This window comes from Vitis riparia, chromosome 8 (assembly GCF_004353265.1).
Source record: "Vitis riparia cultivar Riparia Gloire de Montpellier isolate 1030 chromosome 8, EGFV_Vit.rip_1.0, whole genome shotgun sequence".
In the NCBI taxonomy this organism is placed as follows: domain Eukaryota; kingdom Viridiplantae; phylum Streptophyta; class Magnoliopsida; order Vitales; family Vitaceae; genus Vitis; species Vitis riparia.
The window spans coordinates 7,954,684-7,976,085 of NC_048438.1; the positions used below are offsets into that span (position 1 = coordinate 7,954,684).

Below are 21,402 nucleotides of genomic sequence, written 5' to 3' on the forward strand. Positions count from 1 at the left end.
AGTGATTCTCGTAAAAACACTTTTAGAGAAAACACTTATAGTAAAAACATTGTAAACACACTTTAAACAATAATAAAATACAATATAAATTAACAAAAATATTGTAATATAATGTATAAAAATCTATTATTAGTTAAATGAAAATATACAATTCCTAACAATTTGGGGAGAAATTCCATCCTCAAATTCAGTTTTTATCTCTGTCCAAACATTTTATTTTATTTTTTTAGAAAAAGAAATTTGTAAATTAATAATAGTTTCTTCACTTAGGCAAGATGTTGCATCAGAATTGAGCTAATGCTGTTTTTTCCAACAAACAGTTAGGATTAAGCTGACAGATGGATGATATGATTACAATTCATAAATATAGTCCTCCCAATTTATAACTTAGTGGATTTAATTGATTGGAACCAACAAAGGAGGGCCTCTTCAATGCTCATTACAACCGAAACAAATATTTTATTTCTTCATACCAATAATATATATATATATATATATATATATATATATATTATTAAAATGTGTGGAAGCTAATTATTATTCTAATGGTAAGGGTATTTTAAATTAAGGTATTTTAGATATTTTACATATATGACTTGGTTAGAGTTTTATTTTTTAGGGTATTGAGAGATAGAAAAATGCAAAAAGAAAAATTTAGAGGGTGAGCCCTTTTTTGAATTTTCTTATACTTTCTTTTCATCGTAATGAAAACTTATAACGATTACAAGTAGATCGAAATCTCACATTAAAAACAGATCACTATAAATTTTGTGCGTTCTTATATTTTAATTTGTTGCATTATGGTTTATTGTCACTTTCGGAAATATATATATAAATTATAAGTAAAAAAATAGAAAAAAAAAAAAGAAGTTAAAAGTAGATTTAAAGTTAATAAATTATTTTTATATATTATTTTAAAATTATTTTAATTTTTATATTCGAAGGTTATTTAAAAACATAAATTTTTAACAAATTTTAATTATATTTTTTTTATATAATAAAATTGAGAATGAGAAAAATATTTTCTTATAATATATATATATATTTTTTAAATTTTTGGTAGGATACTAAATAAATACTTTATAATTTTTCTATATTTTTTACTAGATATTGAATTTTATTGAATAAGGCATTTCCCCATGTTATTCTTTAGGGATTGTTTTAAAATTTAGGAAGATTAGAGAAATTCTCTTAACTACTTGATATTGAATTTGATACTTTTTCTATACTCTTCTGAGAATATCTTGCTTCTTCTCCATAGCCATAAGTTAACTTCTCAAATCACATATGCCCGCAGGTAACTATTTCATTTCTTTGATTATAAAATTTAGTCAGATGGGATGGTAGCATGATAGCAACACATTTCCTAAGTTTTTGAGGATAACTATGATAAAAAATTGAAGAAAAGGTACGACAAAGACAAGCCAGCTTTTCCTACTCTGTTTCTCGATGGAACTGAAAGGTCAAATTGTTATATTCAAGATTCATCTTTACTCTAGGCATTTCGTAAGGTGTTTTCTCCATCTGGGATATTCCATTTAGAGCTCAAAACACTACAACATGACCATGAATTCATCACGTGGTACAAGTCTCAAACTACCATATATATATATATATATATATATGTACAATGAAATCCACATGGTGGAAAATTTATACCAGTTAGCTGTAAATGGAAGTCAATATGGGGGAGGTGACAGCAGAAAACCATTTGCCACCTAATGAAGACTATATAGGGTCTACATGATTGCAATGGCACAGTGGTTGGATCATTATAAAAGTTTCCACCATTATGTAGAAGGCAGGAGGAGCCCAGATGTTAGCCTCCCAACCCACCTCTAAACTCCATTATATACGCTGAAAAAATGATCAAAAAGCAAAGCATACATGACTTTAGCTTCACTCCTACTCAAAAACCATAAAAAAATTGCCGAAAATTCCCTCCTAAAGTCCTCATCATTCTGTTGTACCATCTCCCCAGGACTTCTCTTCTCACTCTTTTATTCTGCTGTTGAGCTTCTCCTCCCCTCATCATCCCACCACCATTCTCCTTTGGCCACGATGAAACCCTCCCGGGGGAAGCTACCTCTGCCCATCATTACTGTTGTCATCTGTGCTTTTGCTATCATCGCCCTCTTGTACACACAAAGAATCACTTCTCCCTCTCCCAACTCAATTCTCAGGTTCAAATCCTGTTCTAGAAAAAAACACACTCCCAACTCTAGTAAGTCTCTGCTGCTAGCAGCCAGTTGCTGTATGTGTCATTTGGCACCCCACCACCAATCAGTTCTGATACTGATTTATATACAATCTGCTGCTGTTAACAGGTGACAGGGATGGAAAGAATGATCTGGACGACTCAGAAGCCGACGACAAGTTTGATTTTGACCCGGAAGAGTGCAGTATTGTTAATGGAAAGTGGGTGTTTAACTCTTCAGTTAAGCCTCTCTACACAGACAGGAGCTGCCCATATCTCGATAGACAGGTCTCTTGTGCCAAAAATGGAAGGCCAGATTCCGCCTATCGCCACTGGGAATGGCAGCTGGACGACTGTGAATTGCCAAGGTTGAGAATTTCACTGTTTGATATTCATATCTACGTGTATAGATTGGATATACTACTAGGACATTCTTGAAGTAACAGTAGTCTGCCATGTTCATGACTTGGTTTTGATTTCATATTCTCAGATTCAATCCTAAAACTGCCCTTAAGAAACTGCGAGGGAAGAGGCTAATGTTCGTGGGAGACTCGCTTCAAAGAGGTCAATGGCAGTCATTTGTTTGTCTCGTTGAACACATTATACCTGAAGACAAGAAGTCCATGCATCCCGGCCGCTCTCATTCAGTCTTCAAAGCCAAGGTATTGACTGCACAATAGGAAGATAGATACTCAATCTTGTGTCTTACGCGTTGTTTTATTTCGGTACACCTAATTCCAAAGATGAATTCAAGAAGCATATTGGAAAATGTAAAAGGAAAGGAAGTGGTATAGAGAAGAGTATATTGAAGTTAGGTTACATGTCACACATGCCCCTGCATTATATTTCTACTCTTGCCTTCAAAGAAAAGCTGCTTCATCATCATCATCACATATTTTTCTCCATCTGTAATTCAGGAATACAATGCTACAATAGAATTCTATTGGGCTCCATTCATTGTGGAATCAAATTCAGATCTCCATATCATAGGAGACCCAAGGCAAAGAATACTGAGAGTGGATTCAGTTTCCAAGCATGCCAAACACTGGCTAGGAGTGGATATCCTTGTGTTCAATACTTATGTCTGGTGGATGAGTGGCCTGAGGATCAAGTCCCTGTAAGTTTGTCCTCAAACACATAGCTAGCTAGGAAGCATAATTTTTCAATAGTAACTGGTAACAGTTCAATACAGTTTTAAAATAAATGAATACCCTTTTGAGCTGCAATGTGGATTGAGCACAGATGGGGTTCATTTGCAAATGGGGAAGAAGGGTATGAAGAGCTGGACGCCCCGGTCGCTTACAGGTTCGGCTTGAAGACGTGGGCCAACTGGGTCGACTCAACTGTTAATCCTAACAAGACCCGTGTCTTCTTCACAACTATGTCTCCTACACACATGAGGTCTGTCTCTCTATATCCACATCTCTTAGATATAACTAATCTAAGGTTCAACAATCATATTCCTCTTCTTTGCAGAAGCGCGGACTGGAACAATAAGGATGGGATCAAATGCTACAATGAGACAAAGCCAGTGATGAAGAGGGGGCACTGGGGGACTGGATCCGATAAAAGGATAATGAATGTGGTAGACAGCATAGTGGAGAAGATGAAGGTCCCGGTTACAGTCATCAACATAACACAAATGTCAGAACACCGAGTCGATGCTCACTCATCAGTTTACACTGAGACTCAAGGCAAACTGTTAACCGATGAGCAGAAGGCAGACCCACTACGCTACGCAGACTGCATACATTGGTGTTTGCCTGGAGTTCCGGACACATGGAATCAAGCTTTTCTTGCATATTTGTAGCCAAAAGGCCGGGAACATGCAACACAAACTGATTTGTTTTTTTGGGTCTGTGACCACATGATTTCATCAGTTATAAGTAGTCTTTTGATTCCTCTCTATCAAATTCTTGGTTTATATATCTGCTAATTAACTTGAGCTATGCCACAAACCAGCCATATATATATGCTCTTATGAAACGTAACCGTGCCTTCAAATTCTTATATATGCAATTCATATTTGATAATTGTATATATAACAAAAAAAAATCAATTTTTAGAAATAACAGTACTTATGAACTCATGTGGATTTGGAATCTTTTATGTAAAAATTAGATGTTTAACAAACTTTCTCCCCCGGCCCATAGGAATTAAATATATACTTTACAAACTTTTGAATATGAGGCTTAAAATTTTTTGAAAATCACTAAAAGTGATTCATTGATAATTGACAAACTGATTTTTAAAAATTAGAGTTGTTACTTATTTTATTTTTTATTTTTTAAAAAATAAGATTAGAAATAAAAATGTAAAGTGACTTATTTTAAAAGAAAAACATGTTCACGAAAAACCGAGTTAAAATTTGGAAGTTGGGTTACTTATTAGAAAAGTACCATAAAAATAACACTCATTTAAACTTTAAGGAAAAAATGTTTTTATTAAGCAATTGAAGGAAGTTGCAATAATTAATTAATTAGTCATGGATACCAAAGAAAGAATGTCATGAATAAATACAAGTCATTGTAAAAATCATATTACAATAATATACAAAATAAATAAAAACAAAAGTACAACATGACTTATTGGATTAATTAGAAAAATGATTTTTATTATTTCAAAGATTATGACAAGGTTTTAAGAAATTTTGAAAGAATTTCTTTACATTAAATATAATTTCAAATTAATAATTTAAATTTATTTATTCACAAAAAAGTTTCAATTTATTTTTAACAATTTTATTTATATTCAATTTTTATTTTTAAGAAAGTTATTTGCACTTGTTAAAAACAATTTGGCATTAATTATTTAAATTTATTTATTTACAAAAAAAGTTTCAATTTATTTTTAATAAGTGATTTGATACCATTTTATTTATCTTTAATTTTTATTTTCAAAAAATTTATTTGCACCTATTATTATTATAAAAAAATTATTAAGTGCAACTTTAAAACAAAGTTCCCCCTTTGATTTTATTGACAAGAAAGAAATATTTTCATCCAAAGTTGTTAAGAAAAGATTATCATAATTTTATTCCAATTTTATTTTTGTTTTTTGTTAAAGAACTTTAAATTTTTGCTTAAAAAAAATGATTTTTCATTTTCACAATTTTATCTAAAATGAAAGAATTTTACTTGACTTTTATTACAAAATGATTTTCCCAATTTTATGTACAAAAATATCCCAATTCCATTTTGTTTTAAAAAAGTGTCATTTACAATTTTATTTCTAGAAAAATTTTATTTTACAATTTTATTTAAAAGATGATTTTTACCATTCTATTTTAAATAAGGAATTTTTCCTTAAATTTGATTAAAATAAAAAAAGGTTTTTTAAACTTTATTTTAAAAAGGTTTTTTTAAACTCCATTCTGCCAACGGAGATGAGTAGGCCGGCAGGTCCCACTGACGATCGAGAGACCTGGCGGGTAATGACATTAGGAGAGAGGTATGAGTGAAAGGGAAAAGAAAATATCATGAATCACTTTGGGGGCATTTTTGGAATATTTAAAAAAAATTGAAGTTTTTTTTTTTTTTTTTTTCAGAAAAACACCTCTCAAGTGATTCTCTAAAAATTACTTTAAAGTTATATTTGATTCAGAAAATTTGAGCGAAAATACAAGGGAAAGAAAATATAAAGGAAAAATATAAAGAAAATAAAAAATAGATTAAAAGTAATTTTTTTACTTTTAGTGATTAAAAATATAAAGGATAAATTTTTTTTTTTTTTTTTTACTTTAAACTCATTTTACTTATTTTAACTCATCAATATAAAGATTAAATAATTTAAAAATATATAAGTTTTTAATTAGTTTTAATTATATTTGATTTTCTTTGATATTTTTCATAAGACAACGAAACATGAAAAAATCATTTTCTTTTGCATTTTTTTTCTTTCCTTAGTATTTTTCGAGAACCAAACATAACCTAAATGTTTTTCCAAAATTTCAAAAGTATTTTTTAAAATTGATCAAACACCTTATTTTCATCCCCAAAACACTTATAAGTGTTCTTAAGAGTATAAACACTTTTAAAAATCACTGTGAAACGAGCTCTTAATAAAGAATTTTGCTCAAATCTTATTAATTTTTTTTTTACCATTATATTTTAACAAAAGAAATATACCTTCAAATTTTTTTAAGGGTTTATCTAAAAAGAATTTTACTTAACTTTTTTCACTTGAATAAAAATTTCCATTTAAAAAAAAAATGATTTTGTACAAGTTTATCTAAAAAAATAATTTTGTTTAACTTTTATTAAAAAAAAAATATTTTAAAAAAAATTGTTTAAAAAAGAAAATTACCTTATGAAGAAAGGATCTTTTACAGTTTTATTTAGAAAAAAAAAATCTTACAATTTTATCTACAAAAGATATTTCATTCCAAATTTATTAAGAAAAAATATCTTTATAAATTTTATGAAAATAAATATTTTTACAAATTTAGATTTTTTACAAATTATTTTTGAAACATATTCTAATATTTATTTATAGCATATTTGATTGGTAATAGCATACTATAGCACGACTAAATATTTTTTACATTCAAATGTCATATGATCAAGGAAAAAATCATCAAATTAACCTAATTTAATAAAAAAAAAAAATTTAGAAAGCAAAAGAAATTAGGATCTCCAAAAAACAAAGACGTGAACAAAAATTTAATTTTTATTAAAAGTATTTTCACAAAATTAATAATTTCGCGGTAATCCACCTTTTTCAATTCCATTTCCGTCCTTCTCTTTCCTTTTTTTCCTATCTAAAGCATCCTTAACGAGGATCGTTGGATTGAAAAGTAGAAAAGAATCTCATCCGTTAATTCCGCGGGACCCAGTCTTACCCAGGCTCGCTTCTATGGGATCCTATATACTAAGCCAACAGCCTCCGAATTAGCGTTCATGTGGGTTCGAGAAACTAGGGTTTTCGCTTTGTATCGTATTCTCAGGTATAACTTCCTTCATGGTTTCAAGAAATCTTCTCAGATTCAGGATTAAAATCTATCGCGTGTTGTTACCCTGAATCTATCTTGTTTGGATTATTTGATCTTTTTATCCGATCATTGATATTCTCACCATCCGTTTGGTTGCTGAGAAAAGAAAAGAGAAACATGGAATAGACTACGTCATATTTCAATTAGTGAGGATCCTGAAATTCAAGAACTTGCTGTACTTATCCAAATGGAGAATTAGGGTTTTGTTGATTTTTTATTCTGATCGATTTTTTTTTCCCTCTTCAGTAGCTGATTTTGAAACACTCATGGCTGGAGGGAATTTCATGCACAGGGTTATATCTTACGTTGTGAATGAGGTCCTTGTAAACGGTCTTGCCAACAGGTATTATTTAGCCCTCATGTGTTATTATTTTTGCATGAGTTATTGATTGATTGAAGCTTCTTCATCTGGTCATCTGGATTTGCTAGTTCCTGATGGGCTCGTTCCCTTGAAGCGAAGCGCCATCAAATCTTCCATTTTTTTTTATGCACTGTAATATTTATGCATTGCAACTGTGGAAGTTTGAGAACATTTAGCCATTAGAACATTAATGTCTTCCTTTGTTTGGTTTTTGCTTGATTGTATGGTCATTTGTAGTTCAAATTGTGATTTGAAAACCAAATTCCTTAAATAATAAATGTTATAATTCTTTATGAAACGACTTACTTCAAATCAGCTTTAGTGAATAAATGGACGAAAATTTATTGGAAACAAAAATGACCATTCCGGTGAAGTCCAATTATTAATTTTGTTTTGCTTCATTGTCTGGTCATTCTGGAAATCAGTGTTCCAGATTTGGTTTTTGTCGATTCAGGTGCATCAAGATTATTCGTTTTGGAGCAATCAAATTCCTTATTTGATGAATGTTATCATATTTCAGAGGAAAAGCCAAATCTAAGTTATCCAGTTGACTTGTTTCTGTTTCTTATTTCCTTTTTTTTTTTTTTTTTTTGTTACAATGGATGATTCACTCTGCCAAGGAAGCAATCCAGTCCACCCTTCTATCCCACACTACTTAAATACCGGGGAGACTCGAGCTTTTAGGACCTTTGGTTCATTGTTAGAGAGCCCTATTGCTAACCTACACCTCAAAAGGCTGTATTGGATTTTTTGGAAGCAAAAACAATCAGAGTAATTACCTGTTGTGGCTTGTGAGTTGTGAACACAAATGTGTGATATGTTTGGTGGTGTTAAATTTTTTGCCTATGATGACTCCATAGACCTGTACCGATTGTGGATATGACCACAGCAATTAACATCTAAGGGGCTGAGGCTTTTTTTCTTTTTCTTTTTTTCTTTTTTTTTTAATCACCCTTTCAATACATTTTTAGGTAAAATTGTTCTTAAGCAATACCTATGTGATTTGTTCCAAACATTGTTTTAAAGAAAGATGACAATATGAAATATCAACTCAGAGGCAAAGGTGGCACCTGATAAAATTGAAAATTTTAATGTTGAATTATAAAAGCATCTTTGAAATTTAATTTGACCATTTGATGAAACAAAAAGATGAAGAGGCTGTTTTCTTAGCTTTTTGCCAAAAACAATTTGTTTTTAGACTTTAGGTTGTTTGTATTTCTATTTTTTCATGACTTATTATAAATTTTTGACTGAATAGAAAAAGCCAAATATTTTTTTGTTTTTTCTTTACTTTTTAATGCTTAATAGAAATAAAATATTACAAATTTACCTATAAAAATAAATAAATAAAACATTACAAAAACAAAGAACTTGATACTTAACACTATTAAACACTATTTAGTTTTAACTGCTATTTAGAGTTAAGTGAAAAAAACAAACACCACCGAAGTCTAAAATTGTTTATTTTACTAATTTTTCCTTCAAGTTACAAACATGGCTTGAAAAGTACTGTTATAAATTTATAACCCATTTAAAACAAACAATTTAAACATCATGTTATTTTAATATAACATTAAGTCATTCTGTGGGTTGTTGGTTTCTGTTATGAAACTTCATTGTTCGTGTTTGGGAATGTGCTAGTTTCAAGAAATTCTTGTAACTATCCAAACTTTGAACCACTTGTTTAATTGTTAAAGTTATTTATGGATGAATCTCCAATCTGGAATGGTTGGTCTTTGTCATCAAACTTTATGTTTATTTTCCCTACTTGCTTGTTACGGTGAATGTTTCAATGATTCCAGCCTTGAATTCATTGTTTAAGTATTATAACCATTAATGGCTGAATATCTGATCAAGGGTTCTCAAATTTTATTATATGGTTGTGCTTTCTCAGCCCTGCTTTTCAGAGATTTGCTGTGAGGACATCCAGGAGGATGGAAGATATCTCAAATAAGGGTATGTACTTTGTTCCCCATCTTAGAACAGCCCTGGGTTGCATTGATCCTTACATTATTAAGACCTGCTATTTTTGGATGCAGCTGCACAGAAGAGGCAGGAACTTGCTGAGCAGGTGAAGGAGTTGTCAAAGAATTTTGAGGTTTGATGTGTTACCATGTGTGTTGAAAACTTAAACTCTGTAGTAGCAAGCATCTAATTGTTTGTCGGATTTGATGCAGTCACCCAAAAATCAGTGAGTTTTGATGGCATTGGTAGAGCGTGATTCTGCAGCAGATGTATATGATTCCTCTGAAGTTTTCTACTTTTCTTAGGTGGTATCTGATGGAAGTCAGTTTTGTATCATGTGGCGTAGACATAAACTTATTGTTCTTGTACTAGAATTGATCAGCAGGAATGGAAGGCATAGTTTTCTGCATCTGGATATGAATAACAAATAATCAAATTACAAATGTAATGGATCCATTTCTTTGAACTTCATTTTTAGGTGTTTCATCTTTGGCTCAAATGAATTATTGTAAATCTATGTGACACAATTGAGAGGGGCAAATCACTTCGTACATTTTGTTTACTTTTAGCTTTATAATTTATGAAAAGATTTGTGGAAAATCACAGAATTTGATTGTGATATGATATTCCCTGTTACATGGTTGTTAGTAACTTATTAGACAAGAAGCGGAGTTCTAAGCGCTTTGATGTTCATTTATCTTGTATTTGCTTGACAAACCCACTCGTCTTGGTGGTTGGTCATCCTTTTTAACCAGCATGCATGGGTAGGGTAGGATGGGTCTTCGAGAACGCGAAGAAAAAGACTAGAATATAGCTTGGCTGGTTATTTATAAATTGATAAATTTAATATTTCCCCCATTTTAAAGTGTTCATGTCCAGTGAAACACATTGCGACTTTGTGAGGAGTGAGGACTAGTGTTCAGGCAACAGTTGCTGCTAGGAATAGGATGTAGCCTCTCACTTTGCGCACTTCTCTTATTTTTTTTTCCCTTGGTAGGTCTATTTTTGTGAAATGATGTGGTGGGCGAGGTGAAAATTCAGCCAAAGCACAGCTTAAATTCGTTTTGTTGAAGAAATTAGTATATGTATAATATAATTTTTCATATTTGATAATAATATCGTGTTGATGATAAAAAATATGAATTTTATATTATTGTGACATTTGATTATAATGTCTTCATTTTAAAATGTTTAATATTAAATTAATTATGATTTATTTAATTTAAATATATTCAATGATTTAAAATAAATTATAATATATTTATAAATTTTTTAATATTTTTATTTCTTATATTTAATAAATATATAAATGATATAAAAAAATCAATTAAAAAAATTATCATGATAGCTTTTATATCTTTGATAATTAATTAAATGAAACTTTAAAATAAAATATTTAGAATTGATTTATTTATTAATATATTCTTTTAATATTTTGTTTTTATGAGGTCTTCACTATGTGTATTGTGTTGGAAATCTTGAATTACTCTAGTCCAGACCTTGGATCTTGTAAGGTGCATGTATCTATTCCTAGACATCTCTAAATCTATAACAATAAAATAAAATATGATAATAAAAACTATTATTAATTATAGATCTAGAGATATAGTACTCGTACTTGGATCTGAATGTTCCCATATTAATTCGTTGCAGTGAAGAATGTGTTTGAATAGTCTAAAGGTAACTCTAACCCTATATTTATAAGTTTCCCTTACTTAGTTTAAGTGACTTAAGTCCACCAAGGCTTGGATCACTTAATCTAATCCAAATGGAGTCTTAATTGATTAATTAATCATATAGGGTCATTTAATTAATCAATTAGCTCAATTTGAAGACCTTATTCACTATCCTTTGTGCAATCTTATGTAACTACTAAAACATCCTTATGCATAAGAATGAACCTAAAGTCAATCTGACCCTTATAAACTATGTCATCATGGTATATGAGTTCATAGCGGGGACAACTAAAACTCATAAAAGTATTGGTTCCCTCATAATCTAACTTTGAAGTTGATTCAACATCCCATTGCAAAGAATCAATTACACTCCAGTACCTTATATAAATAACAAGCTCAAGTATGTGATCTACTATCCACTACATGCAGACTCTCCATAAACTAGTGTTCGTAATCTAACAAGGTGGTATTATCACTTATCAAGATTAAATCTTCAATTTTTTGAGTTACAGATTTCACTTATCATGTGATCAACTAACATACTCTAACTCCAAGGAGCATATGTCAAATTCAACTAAAGGAATTACTACAATCATAGATTTCACGATCACATGTCATTTGGATCACCCAAAGGAACATTTTCTCAATCTCATAAGATATTATAGTGTCTCTATTGAAAATACCTATTATCATCAACCTCCATCAATAGCGACTCAATCCTTAGGGATATATGACCACTTTAGAATTTTTCCCACAGGTCAAAGTCTTTTGTTGATTTTGGCACAAGCTTAATATCTTTTGAAGGTTAAGAGTTCATGCAGTATAATAGTTTGATGAATCATAACAATCGATAGTCGTACGTCATGATTCACCATAGATCTTGTCGAGCGTGCAGCACATACACTAATGCACTCATCATGGGAAACTCTTCCCAACAACTAAGACAAGTCAATCCCTTGGATTAGGAGGTAGTGCACTAAAATCTCTACTGGATTGCCCAAATTCATGAACTAATTATGGACGATTTATCTACTTACAAGGAACTTATGACTTGTATCCTCTATGCAACTCCTAATGCACCTAAGTCATATTCAATGTAAAATCTATGGACTAAATGCTCAAATTAATGTCAATACATAAAAATGTATAACAAAGAGACGATCAAGTCTAATTTTGTTATATAATGTCTTACTTTTAAGGGCCCAATCCTAACAAACTCTCACTAACCCCAAAAGTAGACTAGACACTGTAGAAAGAATTTGTTTCATAATCATATTACCTCTCTTAACTATCTCACAAAGTAAGTAATACATCATCTCTATGTTTTTTCTCTTCTAGTGGTACCTTGGTTCTTTAGATTGTGCCACCATCACATTGTTACCAAAAACAGGATCTTGGACGATACAACAAAGGGAACTACCCTTATGCTAAATGGCTTCCTTTGTTGTTTCGGAAGCAACAAAAACCACATAGAGTATATACATATCTAGAAGTAGACTTGCAAAAGTCCTTATCAGACTCAAGGTTTAATTCCAATACCTAACAAGTACCAACTCATCACAAAGACTCACAAGCATATAATCCATCATTTTTCAAAGATACTTGAGTATATGCTTGACATCCACCCAAAACTCTAATCCTAGATTGGACTAACGTCTATTCACCATTCCTGCAACAAATCAAATATCTAATCTAGCACATAGCATTGCATATATGAGGTTACTCATAACAACATGGTTTTAAAAATCGAACTAGTCAATCCAACCGCCAGTCGATCACAGTTCCAGTTTGGTCCGGTGAATTGGATCGATAAAGGGTTGAACCGAGATCGGACCAGGTGAACTGATGGTTCAATTGGTTTCCTCTAAACCGGATGGTTCAACAATTTAATTTTTTTTTAACCCCACCAAAATGATGTCATTTTAATAAGGATAAAAGCTTATTTTCTTCTCACCCGCGCGCGCGACCGCCCCTCTCAACCTTATTGTCTCCATTGTTGCCGCCGATGATGAGGTAAAAATAAAATCTTCTTAACTTTGTTCATTTTGATTTTTTTAACTTTAATATTTTAATATTTTATGTTAAATATTTAATGTGTCAATTTTTTGTTGATTATAATTTATGTTATGTTTAATATTTAATTTTTATAATTTTTTGTTTATTTGTTGCATATTGAAATTTGAATCATTTCCATATTTTATTTAGTTTAGAGTTTTAAACTTTAGATTTATATATATATATATATATATATATATATATATTTACTTTATTTTCATTTTTTTAGAATTTTATATTGATTTTTAAAATTTGTTATTTGAGTTTAAATAAATTAATGAAATCATTTAAAAGTTAAAACATTAGGAATTAAAATAATTTACTGGTTTTCAAATAAAATTCTGATTTTAAAATTTTAAATAAATATTTGATTTGAAAGTAAATTTCTCATTTTGAAAAAAATTCTGTAATAAATTTCAAATTCTGTAATTCTTTGATTTTTTTTTTTAAATTGTTGATGACTTGATTCTCTAAATTAATGTAGGGTTTTTATAAATTGTTGATGACTTGAATTTTTTTTTTTAAAAAAATCAATTGTTGATGACTTGATTATTTAATTTTATGATTAAAATTGTGGTTTTTGTTTACAATTTGATAGAGAGATAAAAAATGGAATCAAACTTGACCTTATCCTCTAGTCAAGATTCAACTGCAAATTCACAAACAACTAGATGCAAAACCAACCTTGCATAGGAACATGTTTTTGAAGAAAGATATGCAAATTGAAGGAAAATTCTCATTTGTTTGTATTGTAAAAAAAATTGCAAAATGTGGGGGTATTCATAGAATGAAGAAGTATTTTGCTGGAGTGAATGATGATATTGTTCCATGTAAATCGGTTCCTCCTAATGTAAGATTTCAAATGGAAAATTTTTTGCAGGAGTTTGTGAATTTCAAGAAAGTAGCCCAAGAAGCATATGAAAATAGAAATCCTTATGATCGTAATGTATCACAATTTGAAGGAGATATGTCAAAAGGTGAATAAAATGTTCAAAAAAGGCAAAGTCCTATGATAGCTAGTAATGGAAAAAAAAAAAATCAACATTAGATAAGTATTTTGTACCAAAAAATACTCAAGGAGCTCAACCTTCCATGAAAAGTGTATTAATTAGGAAAAAAACTATTTGGAAAACAGATAACTATTGGGAGATTCTTTTATGATGCATGCATTCCTACTAACGTTGTGAATCCCTTCTACTTCAAACCAATGTTAGATGTTATATCTGCAATTGGTCTTGTATATAAGTGTTCAAATTACCATTAACTACGAGTTAATCTTTTAAAGGATGTCAAGAAGGAAGTTCAATTACTTGTGGACTCTTATCGTGAATTTGGGCAAAAATTGGGTGTACAATAATGGGTGATAGTTGGACAAATAAAAGACAAAGAACACTCATCAACTTCCTTGTTTATCGTCCTAAAGGAATATCGTTTGTGAAATCTGTTGATGCTTCAAGTATTATCAAGAATGCAGCTAATTTGTTTCAGTTATTTGATGAAGTAATTGAATGGGTGGGTGATTCATGCCTAATTGGTGTCTCAACTGGTTCATGTCCAGCTGGTGCTCCTTGATGGCGAGAGTAATCAACAATATTTATAACCTATAACACCATGAACTAGGGTAGCAAATACAAAGCTACTATAGCATAGTGGCTCTAGGATCGTTCCACTGGGAAGGGTACTCAAGTTGAAAATGATACCAATTCAAAGTGAATTGGTGTTGTTTCATTTCAAGGTTAGCTTAAGAAATAAAACACAAACTTTGGTTGAAAAAGGTTTGGACTTAGATTAACAACACAACAAGTGATGAAAATAACTTAAGAAGAAAAGCATTCCTTGGAGATTCAGGTATACAGGGGAGGTTCCTCATGCAAAAGCATAGCTCCGGTCACTTGGTTCAATTCCTCACATTAGAGAATTAACGTAAAGTCAATTCTCTAACAGGTGCTGCATAAATGCATCCCTCAATTGGATTTCAGCTTTAATTCTCTCACTAATGCAACTTGCAATGGTTTGAGCCTCTCACTTAGCCTTTACCATTCAAGGTGATCTTTAATCTTGGATTACCCGTCAAAAGCTCGCAAGAGGTAACTAATGGATGTCTCCTAGGAGTCCAAAAGCTTACCAAGTGTTGGCTATTCTAGAAAATCCTACCTTCAAGTCACCTACCAAAGGCTCGCAAGGGGTAAACTAGTGCATCTCCACGGTTAGAGATCACTTGCCTTACCAAGTGTTGGCCCAGGTGACTCCAAGGTGTTTTAAGTTAACTAAAAACATTATAAACCATTCACGAGACACACTTACTCTTCATTCATAGCTGAAACCACAAAGCTTCTGATTGATGCACTTGGAACCTTTCCCGGCAACCTTAACTCCAAGGAACTAAAAAGCTTAGCTACTCATTCTCTGGGGAAAACTCCTCAGAGAGTGCATAACTTGGTAAAAATATTAAAATACAAAGTGAGAAGGTAAGGTGGAAAAGAGCTCAGGCTCTGTGTATTTCTTCCTTTGAAACTTACAAAAAGTTCATCATTCTAACACCCTCAGAACAGGCTCCTCGGGCTCCCTTTATACAAAAATCACAATGATAGCTATTACCCTGATATTTTGCCAAATTCCCAACTTAAAAGCTAAGGAAAACTATCATTGGTGACTTACAAGAGAATTTGGGCATTTAGGCAACAAAAATCTAATAAAAAATATCTCCAAGTGTCGGTTACAAATATCGGGAAGCACTCAGGACCACTTCGCAGGTGAAAGGTGAGGTCTGCGAAATTTCGCAGGTGCATAAGAAGAGCTGCGAAATTTCTTCATAGCAGCCAGCTGCTTCATCACCTTCACAAAGTTGACTTCCATCTTGTGGTGCTTGGCTTCCATCGCGGCGTGAAGCTTCAGGGGGAGTCCATAGCACTGTGCTAAAGTGCTGCGAAATATCTTGCAACATAAGGCTGATTCCGCAGCACTACTCTGAAGCCTTCCTTCCTTCAGCTTGGAGCAGTTATCATGCAAAGGTTGTAACTTCCTCATCTCAGCTCCAAATTGCACACGACTTGAGGCATTGGATTGTTGACTTCCCAAGCTTTCAAATGACATATTGTATGCATAATTTGGACTCCAGGAAGTGCTCCAAAAGTGGCTGCAGTGACTGTCATCAAGAGTGCTCCATGGCTGATTTCTCTTTGCTTCCCCTTTGCATTTCCACTTTGCTTATGGCAAAAGAGCTTCAAGGCTTTAATTCTTCATGCCTCTGAGCTTCTCATTGCTTGCCAAGGATTCCATAAAACTCTCCTCAATCATATAATGCTTTGGTGATCAAAATACTAACAAAAACACCAAAACTTACACATTTTGATTAGAATTGATTGAAAGGGGCCTTAACATGCTAATTGGGTTAAAAGGCACTAACTACTACTCAAAAGTGTTAAAAGGATTAATTAAAAGCTATCAAATAGCACTTTTTGAGTAGTAATCACTCCCCCCAACCGACATATTGCTAGTTCCTTAGCAATGAAGGAAAGAAAAACAAAACAAAAATACCATAATTTACAACATCATGCTAATCACTTCCAAAAAATATTTAAGTGGCATGACTAACAAAACTCTCACATGGAACATTAAAGAACTATAACTTCAAATTTCAACAAGAGAAATCAAAAACCTTGCTAAATACCACTGATCAAGGGAATGCATTATGCAAATTGAAGTTTTAAAACCATTTTCACTTCCAAAGAACCAAACTTTATTCTTCCACAAAAAACTAAGTGTAAGATGATAGCTTCCGAATATAGCATGCTAAACTAATCTCTCCCCCCAACCTATCTCTTTTCAACACTTAGCAAACTGACCAAATTCAATAAACAGAGAACACACTTCTTTTTTTTTTTTTTTTTTTAAGGGAGCAGGCTTAAAGGGCATTCTTTTCTGTTTTGTCCATGTAACGGGGGTCCATCGATGACTCCCAACCAATTAAGGTTTAGGGCATCAAGCTTTAAGGATTTTTCAACCACTAACTCCTCGGATTTCGCCCCGGACTTTTTCATATACCCTTTTTGCCTACCATATGCTAACTCCACCTATCCACCCTTGTAACGAGCATTGAGGCCGGTGACTCCCAACCACTGAAGGCTTAGGGCACCAGGTTTAAAAGGTTTTCACCATATACCCTTTCAGACCTTGCTCGGGTTTCAAGGCAAGCAAACACTTTGCTTTCTTTCTTTTTTTTTCAAAGGCTCATTGGCCTTTCATAGGGTGTCTCAATATCATTAAAATGAGGTCAAAGATACCAAGTCCCAAAATTTTCTAAGTCAATGGGGAAATAGTTTCTCATCTTATAAAAGGAATCTATTGTGCACAGTGTGTGATAAGCTTAAAGTGGAAGGGCTAAACTTGATTTCAATAGAAGTTTCAACAATTGAACCACTTTAGCAAGCATAATCCAAACTCTAAGTTAGATGAAAAGCAACAGTTCAGTTTCTCCTATTTTAATTCGAAAATTTTCCTCAAAATCCATGGAGATTATAGTAACAAGCAAAAACTACAACTAAATTACTAGGCACAACTGAATTATCAAAATAACATAACTATTTTACTAGACAAAGCTAAAATATCAAAATAACTTAGCATACTTCCTTCAACTTAGCAAACTTCCTTCCTCATTTCACCCCCCCCCCCCCCAACCGAGCTGAGCATTGTCCTCAATGTGATATGGGTGATCGAAAAATAAAGGGAGGAAGTGGTACCTCCTGATCGATTTCAATTTCGAATATTGAATGGAGAAACCACATGTTTCAAAAAGAATAAACGATGTGAGCAAAGGGAGTAAGAGTAAATTAATGCTAAGTGTTAACAAAAAATTAAACTTTGTATTACTTTACTCATTTGTGAACAGCTGAACAAGGAAGTAATACAACAATCCATAGAATCTCCACAAATATTATCAAAAAGTAGGAGATTTCATAAAAGACTAACCAAAACAAAAAACAAAAAAAATAATATATCAAAGATATAAAAATGTTCAGAGGAGGGAAGTGCTAGAGCTGATAGCCTATGAAGATGGCTCTGCCTCTAGAGTAGCTGACTGATGAGGAGCAGGAGGCTCTGTGGTGATAGGAGTGGCCTGCTCATCAGTTGCTTGGAGGCCAAGATGCTGCTGAAGCTGCCTCAGGATAAAAGTATGCTGAGCCTGAGTAGCCATCATCTGGTGCTGGTGAGATCTCAAAGCTGCCATCTCTTGAGCAAGTCTGCTCTGAGAGGCTGTCAATGTCTTCAATGTCTGGCATAGATCCATATACTCAGAAATAGGGATGGTCATCCTAGGCTCGGCTGATGTGGAAGGCTGTGCTGAAGCAGGGGCTGCTGGAGGAACTGGAGATGCACTGGTCTTGGAGGGAGAGGCTGCAGGCATACCCTCAGGTATGAGGCGTGGGGATACTCTCCTGGCAGGTAGAGGTAGAGCCTGAACTGGCTGTGGAAGTTCTTGTTGTTCCACCTTGTAAGCTGTCATGCTGCTCCATTTTTCAAAAGTAAAAACATCTCTACAGATCTCTTTTGCTCCTGTTGAGGCTCTGCTGGGTATCCCAAGTGCTCAAGGATTTGGCACAACAGTCGTGGGAAAAGAAGAGGGATGGAATCAGCCCTTTGCAATTTTTTTCTATGCACCTTCTCTTCAAAATAGAGAATGGCTGCCAGGATCAAGTGGTGAGGGCCAAAATAATAGCCCTCTGACATTCTAAACGGGGTCTCCAACATAATTCCCCTTCTCTGAGTCCAATGTTGAAGGGGGTAGATACTATGCCTCAACAGGGCATCAATAAGGAACATCTTTGGGGGAAGTTCCCCCCTCAGCAGATACGGGTTTCTGGATGCTCCTCCAGACAAAATGTGCACCATCTCCAGCTGAGATGGATTGCCCAAGCTCTAAAGTCATCGAAATGACTGGGCTCATATGGAATATTCAAAGCTTCAGCTATTTGCCGAGCCCCCAAGATACCATGCCTACCATCAATAACGAAATGAATTGAGGTAGGATCCCTGACTGTCGAGTAGTCATGGATTGATAGAAATCCATTGCTATTCTGGGGTAGAAGAAGTCTCGCGGGGTCAGAAATTGCTCCATTCGGTATCTTCGCAGCAATTGGAACGTTTCTTCAAGCTCCGGGTGCAACTGGAAAGCAGCTATGTCAAATCATAGCTCCGAATGGAATGCCCGGTCTCGGCAATCCAAATTGCCCTCAATTGGAGGCTGAGCTAGAATTGACCGCCTGATTACCGCTTCCGAAGCTGGTTCGGATGGAATTTGGGGCTCAGCAGGCGGCGGCTGGATTGCTGGAAGCTTCGCAGGCGGTGTCGGAGATGGCACCGGAGATGGAATTGGAGATGGGGCAGGAGACGCAACAGGGGATGAAACAGGGGATTGCCCTGTTAAATCGATAGGCTCCGAGCTTTCTACCCTAGCTCGCTTTCGGAGGGGCTGGCCCCCTGACCTGGTAAGGTAGCGCCTCACCGGAGGGGTTTGCAATGTTGGCTTGGCCTGGTTCTTCTTTGGCGAGGGCTTTGCCGGTGGCGGGACGGCTTCTGGCCGCGGCGGCTCAGAGGACGAAGCTTGTACTGGTGCCTCGCGCGGCGTTCGCTTTCGGGTGGAAGGGGATGAAGACTTCGCGCCCCTGGTTCGTGCCATTGCGAACTGATGAGGGCTAGGACGGCGGCGATACACGGAGGGGGCAATCGGAGTTGCTAGCGGCGTCGGACTATGGAGAGAAGACGAACGGTCTGCTGCTGCGATTTTTCCCCTTTTCTGAAATGGATTCGCAGCCCAAATGACCGGTATTTATAACGGTTACAAGAATATGAATGGTCATTTGGGGTTTCGCAGAAGAAAAACGGCTTCGCAGCGAAATTGGGCGTTTCGGATTCAAAAATCGCTTTCGCAGCTCACTTCGCAGCTGTGAAATTGAAGTCACTATGCTGCGGAATGGCGCTCGTGTGCCAAAGACCGGTTTCGCAATTGCGGAACATCCTTCGCAAGAGAGAAAGCGCTGAGAAATCGCTGCGGAATAGCGTTTTTTAAGCCTTAGTGGTTCGCAGAGCATTTCGCAGCTGCGAAATGAGGGTTCCTGTGCTGCGAAGTGGCACTCGTGTGCCAAAGACCGGTTTCGCAATTGCGGAATCGTTCGCAGAGGGTTAAAAAGTGTTGCGAAGTGGTTTCACAACAAAAAACCATTTTCGCAGAGAAATCCTCTTTGGCTGCGAAATCTCGCAGAGCTCTGCTTTTCCCCTGTTTTTGCTCTGTTTCAGCTCTGTTTCGGCTCCAATTTCTTCTCGATTTTTTTCTTTTCATTTCTTCCCATCTGAAATCATTCAAAAAGATGAAATTACATAAAAACATGTAATTTAAGATCAAAAACTAAGATCAAAAGCGAAAATTTTACTTTAAAATTTACAGAATTTACAAAAATTTTGGACTTTGGTAAAACCAAGTCCAGCAGACCCTTCTTTGCTTAGGCTTTTTGAGGCTCAAGGAGGTTGATCTCCTCCTTGTCTGATTTGAATGGCTCCATATATGGCTTGAGACGATATCCATTAACTTTAAAGGTTTCCTTGCCATCGGAATTCAATAATTCCACTACTCCATGATTAAGTACTTGATGGATAATGAATGGACCAATCCACTTGGACTTGAGCTTTCCAGGAAAAATATGAAGTCTTGTGTCATAGAGTAAAACTCTTTGGCCTTTTCGAAATTCCTTGGTAGAAATCAGTTGGTCATGCCACTTCTTCATCCTTTGTTTTGCAACTTTGGAGTTGATATAAGCATCATTTCTCAATTCTTCCATCTCATTAAGGTCTAAGCACCTTTTTGCCCCAGCCCTAATCAAATCCATATTCAGCTTTTTGATTGCCCACCAAGCTTTGTATTCAACTTCCACAGGTAGATGACAAGCTTTACCATAGACAAGACGATAGGGGGACATGCCAAGAATAGTCTTATAAGCTGTTCTATAGGCCCACAATGAGTCATGAAGCTTAACAGACCAATCCTTCCTGCTTGTATTCACCACTTTCATCAGTATGTTCTTTATCTCCCTGTTTGCTAGCTCAACTTGGCCAGAAGTCTGTGGATGATAAGGTGTAGCTACCTTATGCTTCACTCCATACTTGG

General features: G+C 34.2%; 3 protein-coding genes across 4 annotated transcripts; 2 read left to right on the plus strand and 1 right to left on the minus strand.

Annotated features, from left to right (window-relative positions):
• Nucleotides 1-2,007: 2,007 nt before the first annotated feature.
• Nucleotides 2,008-4,110, plus strand: LOC117920858 (protein trichome birefringence-like 3). The gene is made up of 6 exons (XM_034838521.1): nucleotides 2,008-2,224; nucleotides 2,328-2,565; nucleotides 2,688-2,859; nucleotides 3,115-3,314; nucleotides 3,440-3,598; nucleotides 3,674-4,110. The coding sequence occupies exons 1-6, from the start codon at nucleotides 2,062-2,064 to the stop codon at nucleotides 4,005-4,007; spliced, it is 1,266 nt and encodes a 421-aa protein (XP_034694412.1). The 5' UTR covers nucleotides 2,008-2,061; the 3' UTR covers nucleotides 4,008-4,110.
• Nucleotides 4,111-7,062: 2,952 nt separating this feature from the next.
• LOC117919910 lies at nucleotides 7,063-10,113 on the plus strand. 2 transcript variants are annotated; one of them, XM_034837212.1, is made up of 5 exons: nucleotides 7,063-7,142; nucleotides 7,434-7,530; nucleotides 9,443-9,504; nucleotides 9,588-9,646; nucleotides 9,726-10,113. In XM_034837212.1, the coding sequence occupies exons 2-5, from the start codon at nucleotides 7,454-7,456 to the stop codon at nucleotides 9,741-9,743; spliced, it is 216 nt and encodes a 71-aa protein (XP_034693103.1). In that variant the 5' UTR covers nucleotides 7,063-7,142; nucleotides 7,434-7,453; the 3' UTR covers nucleotides 9,744-10,113. The 2 variants fall into 2 exon arrangements, with proteins under 2 accessions (XP_034693103.1, XP_034693102.1); XM_034837211.1 differs by lacking the exon at nucleotides 7,063-7,142 and adding an exon at nucleotides 7,149-7,333.
• Nucleotides 10,114-19,428: 9,315 nt separating this feature from the next.
• LOC117920582 (anther-specific proline-rich protein APG-like) lies at nucleotides 19,429-19,920 on the minus strand. The gene has a single exon (XM_034838192.1). It carries the CDS (start codon nucleotides 19,918-19,920, stop codon nucleotides 19,429-19,431), a length of 492 nt encoding a protein of 163 aa, XP_034694083.1.
• Between the last annotated feature and the right edge of the window lie 1,482 nt (nucleotides 19,921-21,402).

Excerpts from the sequence above, each read along its gene's own strand:
- LOC117920858 (XM_034838521.1), top strand. The coding sequence starts at position 2,062 with ATGAAACCCTCCCGGGGGAAGCTACCTCTGCCCATCATTACTGTTGTC. Across the intron at positions 2,860-3,114 it reads ATTCAGTCTTCAAAGCCAAG|GAATACAATGCTACAATAGA; the intron begins GTATTGACTGCA and ends TCTGTAATTCAG. Across the intron at positions 3,315-3,439 it reads GGCCTGAGGATCAAGTCCCT|ATGGGGTTCATTTGCAAATG; the intron begins GTAAGTTTGTCC and ends GATTGAGCACAG.
- LOC117919910 (XM_034837212.1), top strand. The coding sequence starts at position 7,454 with ATGGCTGGAGGGAATTTCATGCACAGGGTTATATCTTACGTTGTGAAT. Across the intron at positions 7,531-9,442 it reads GTAAACGGTCTTGCCAACAG|CCCTGCTTTTCAGAGATTTG; the intron begins GTATTATTTAGC and ends GTGCTTTCTCAG. Across the intron at positions 9,505-9,587 it reads GGAAGATATCTCAAATAAGG|CTGCACAGAAGAGGCAGGAA; the intron begins GTATGTACTTTG and ends TTTTGGATGCAG.
- LOC117920582 (XM_034838192.1), bottom strand. The coding sequence starts at position 19,920 with ATGGCACGAACCAGGGGCGCGAAGTCTTCATCCCCTTCCACCCGAAAG.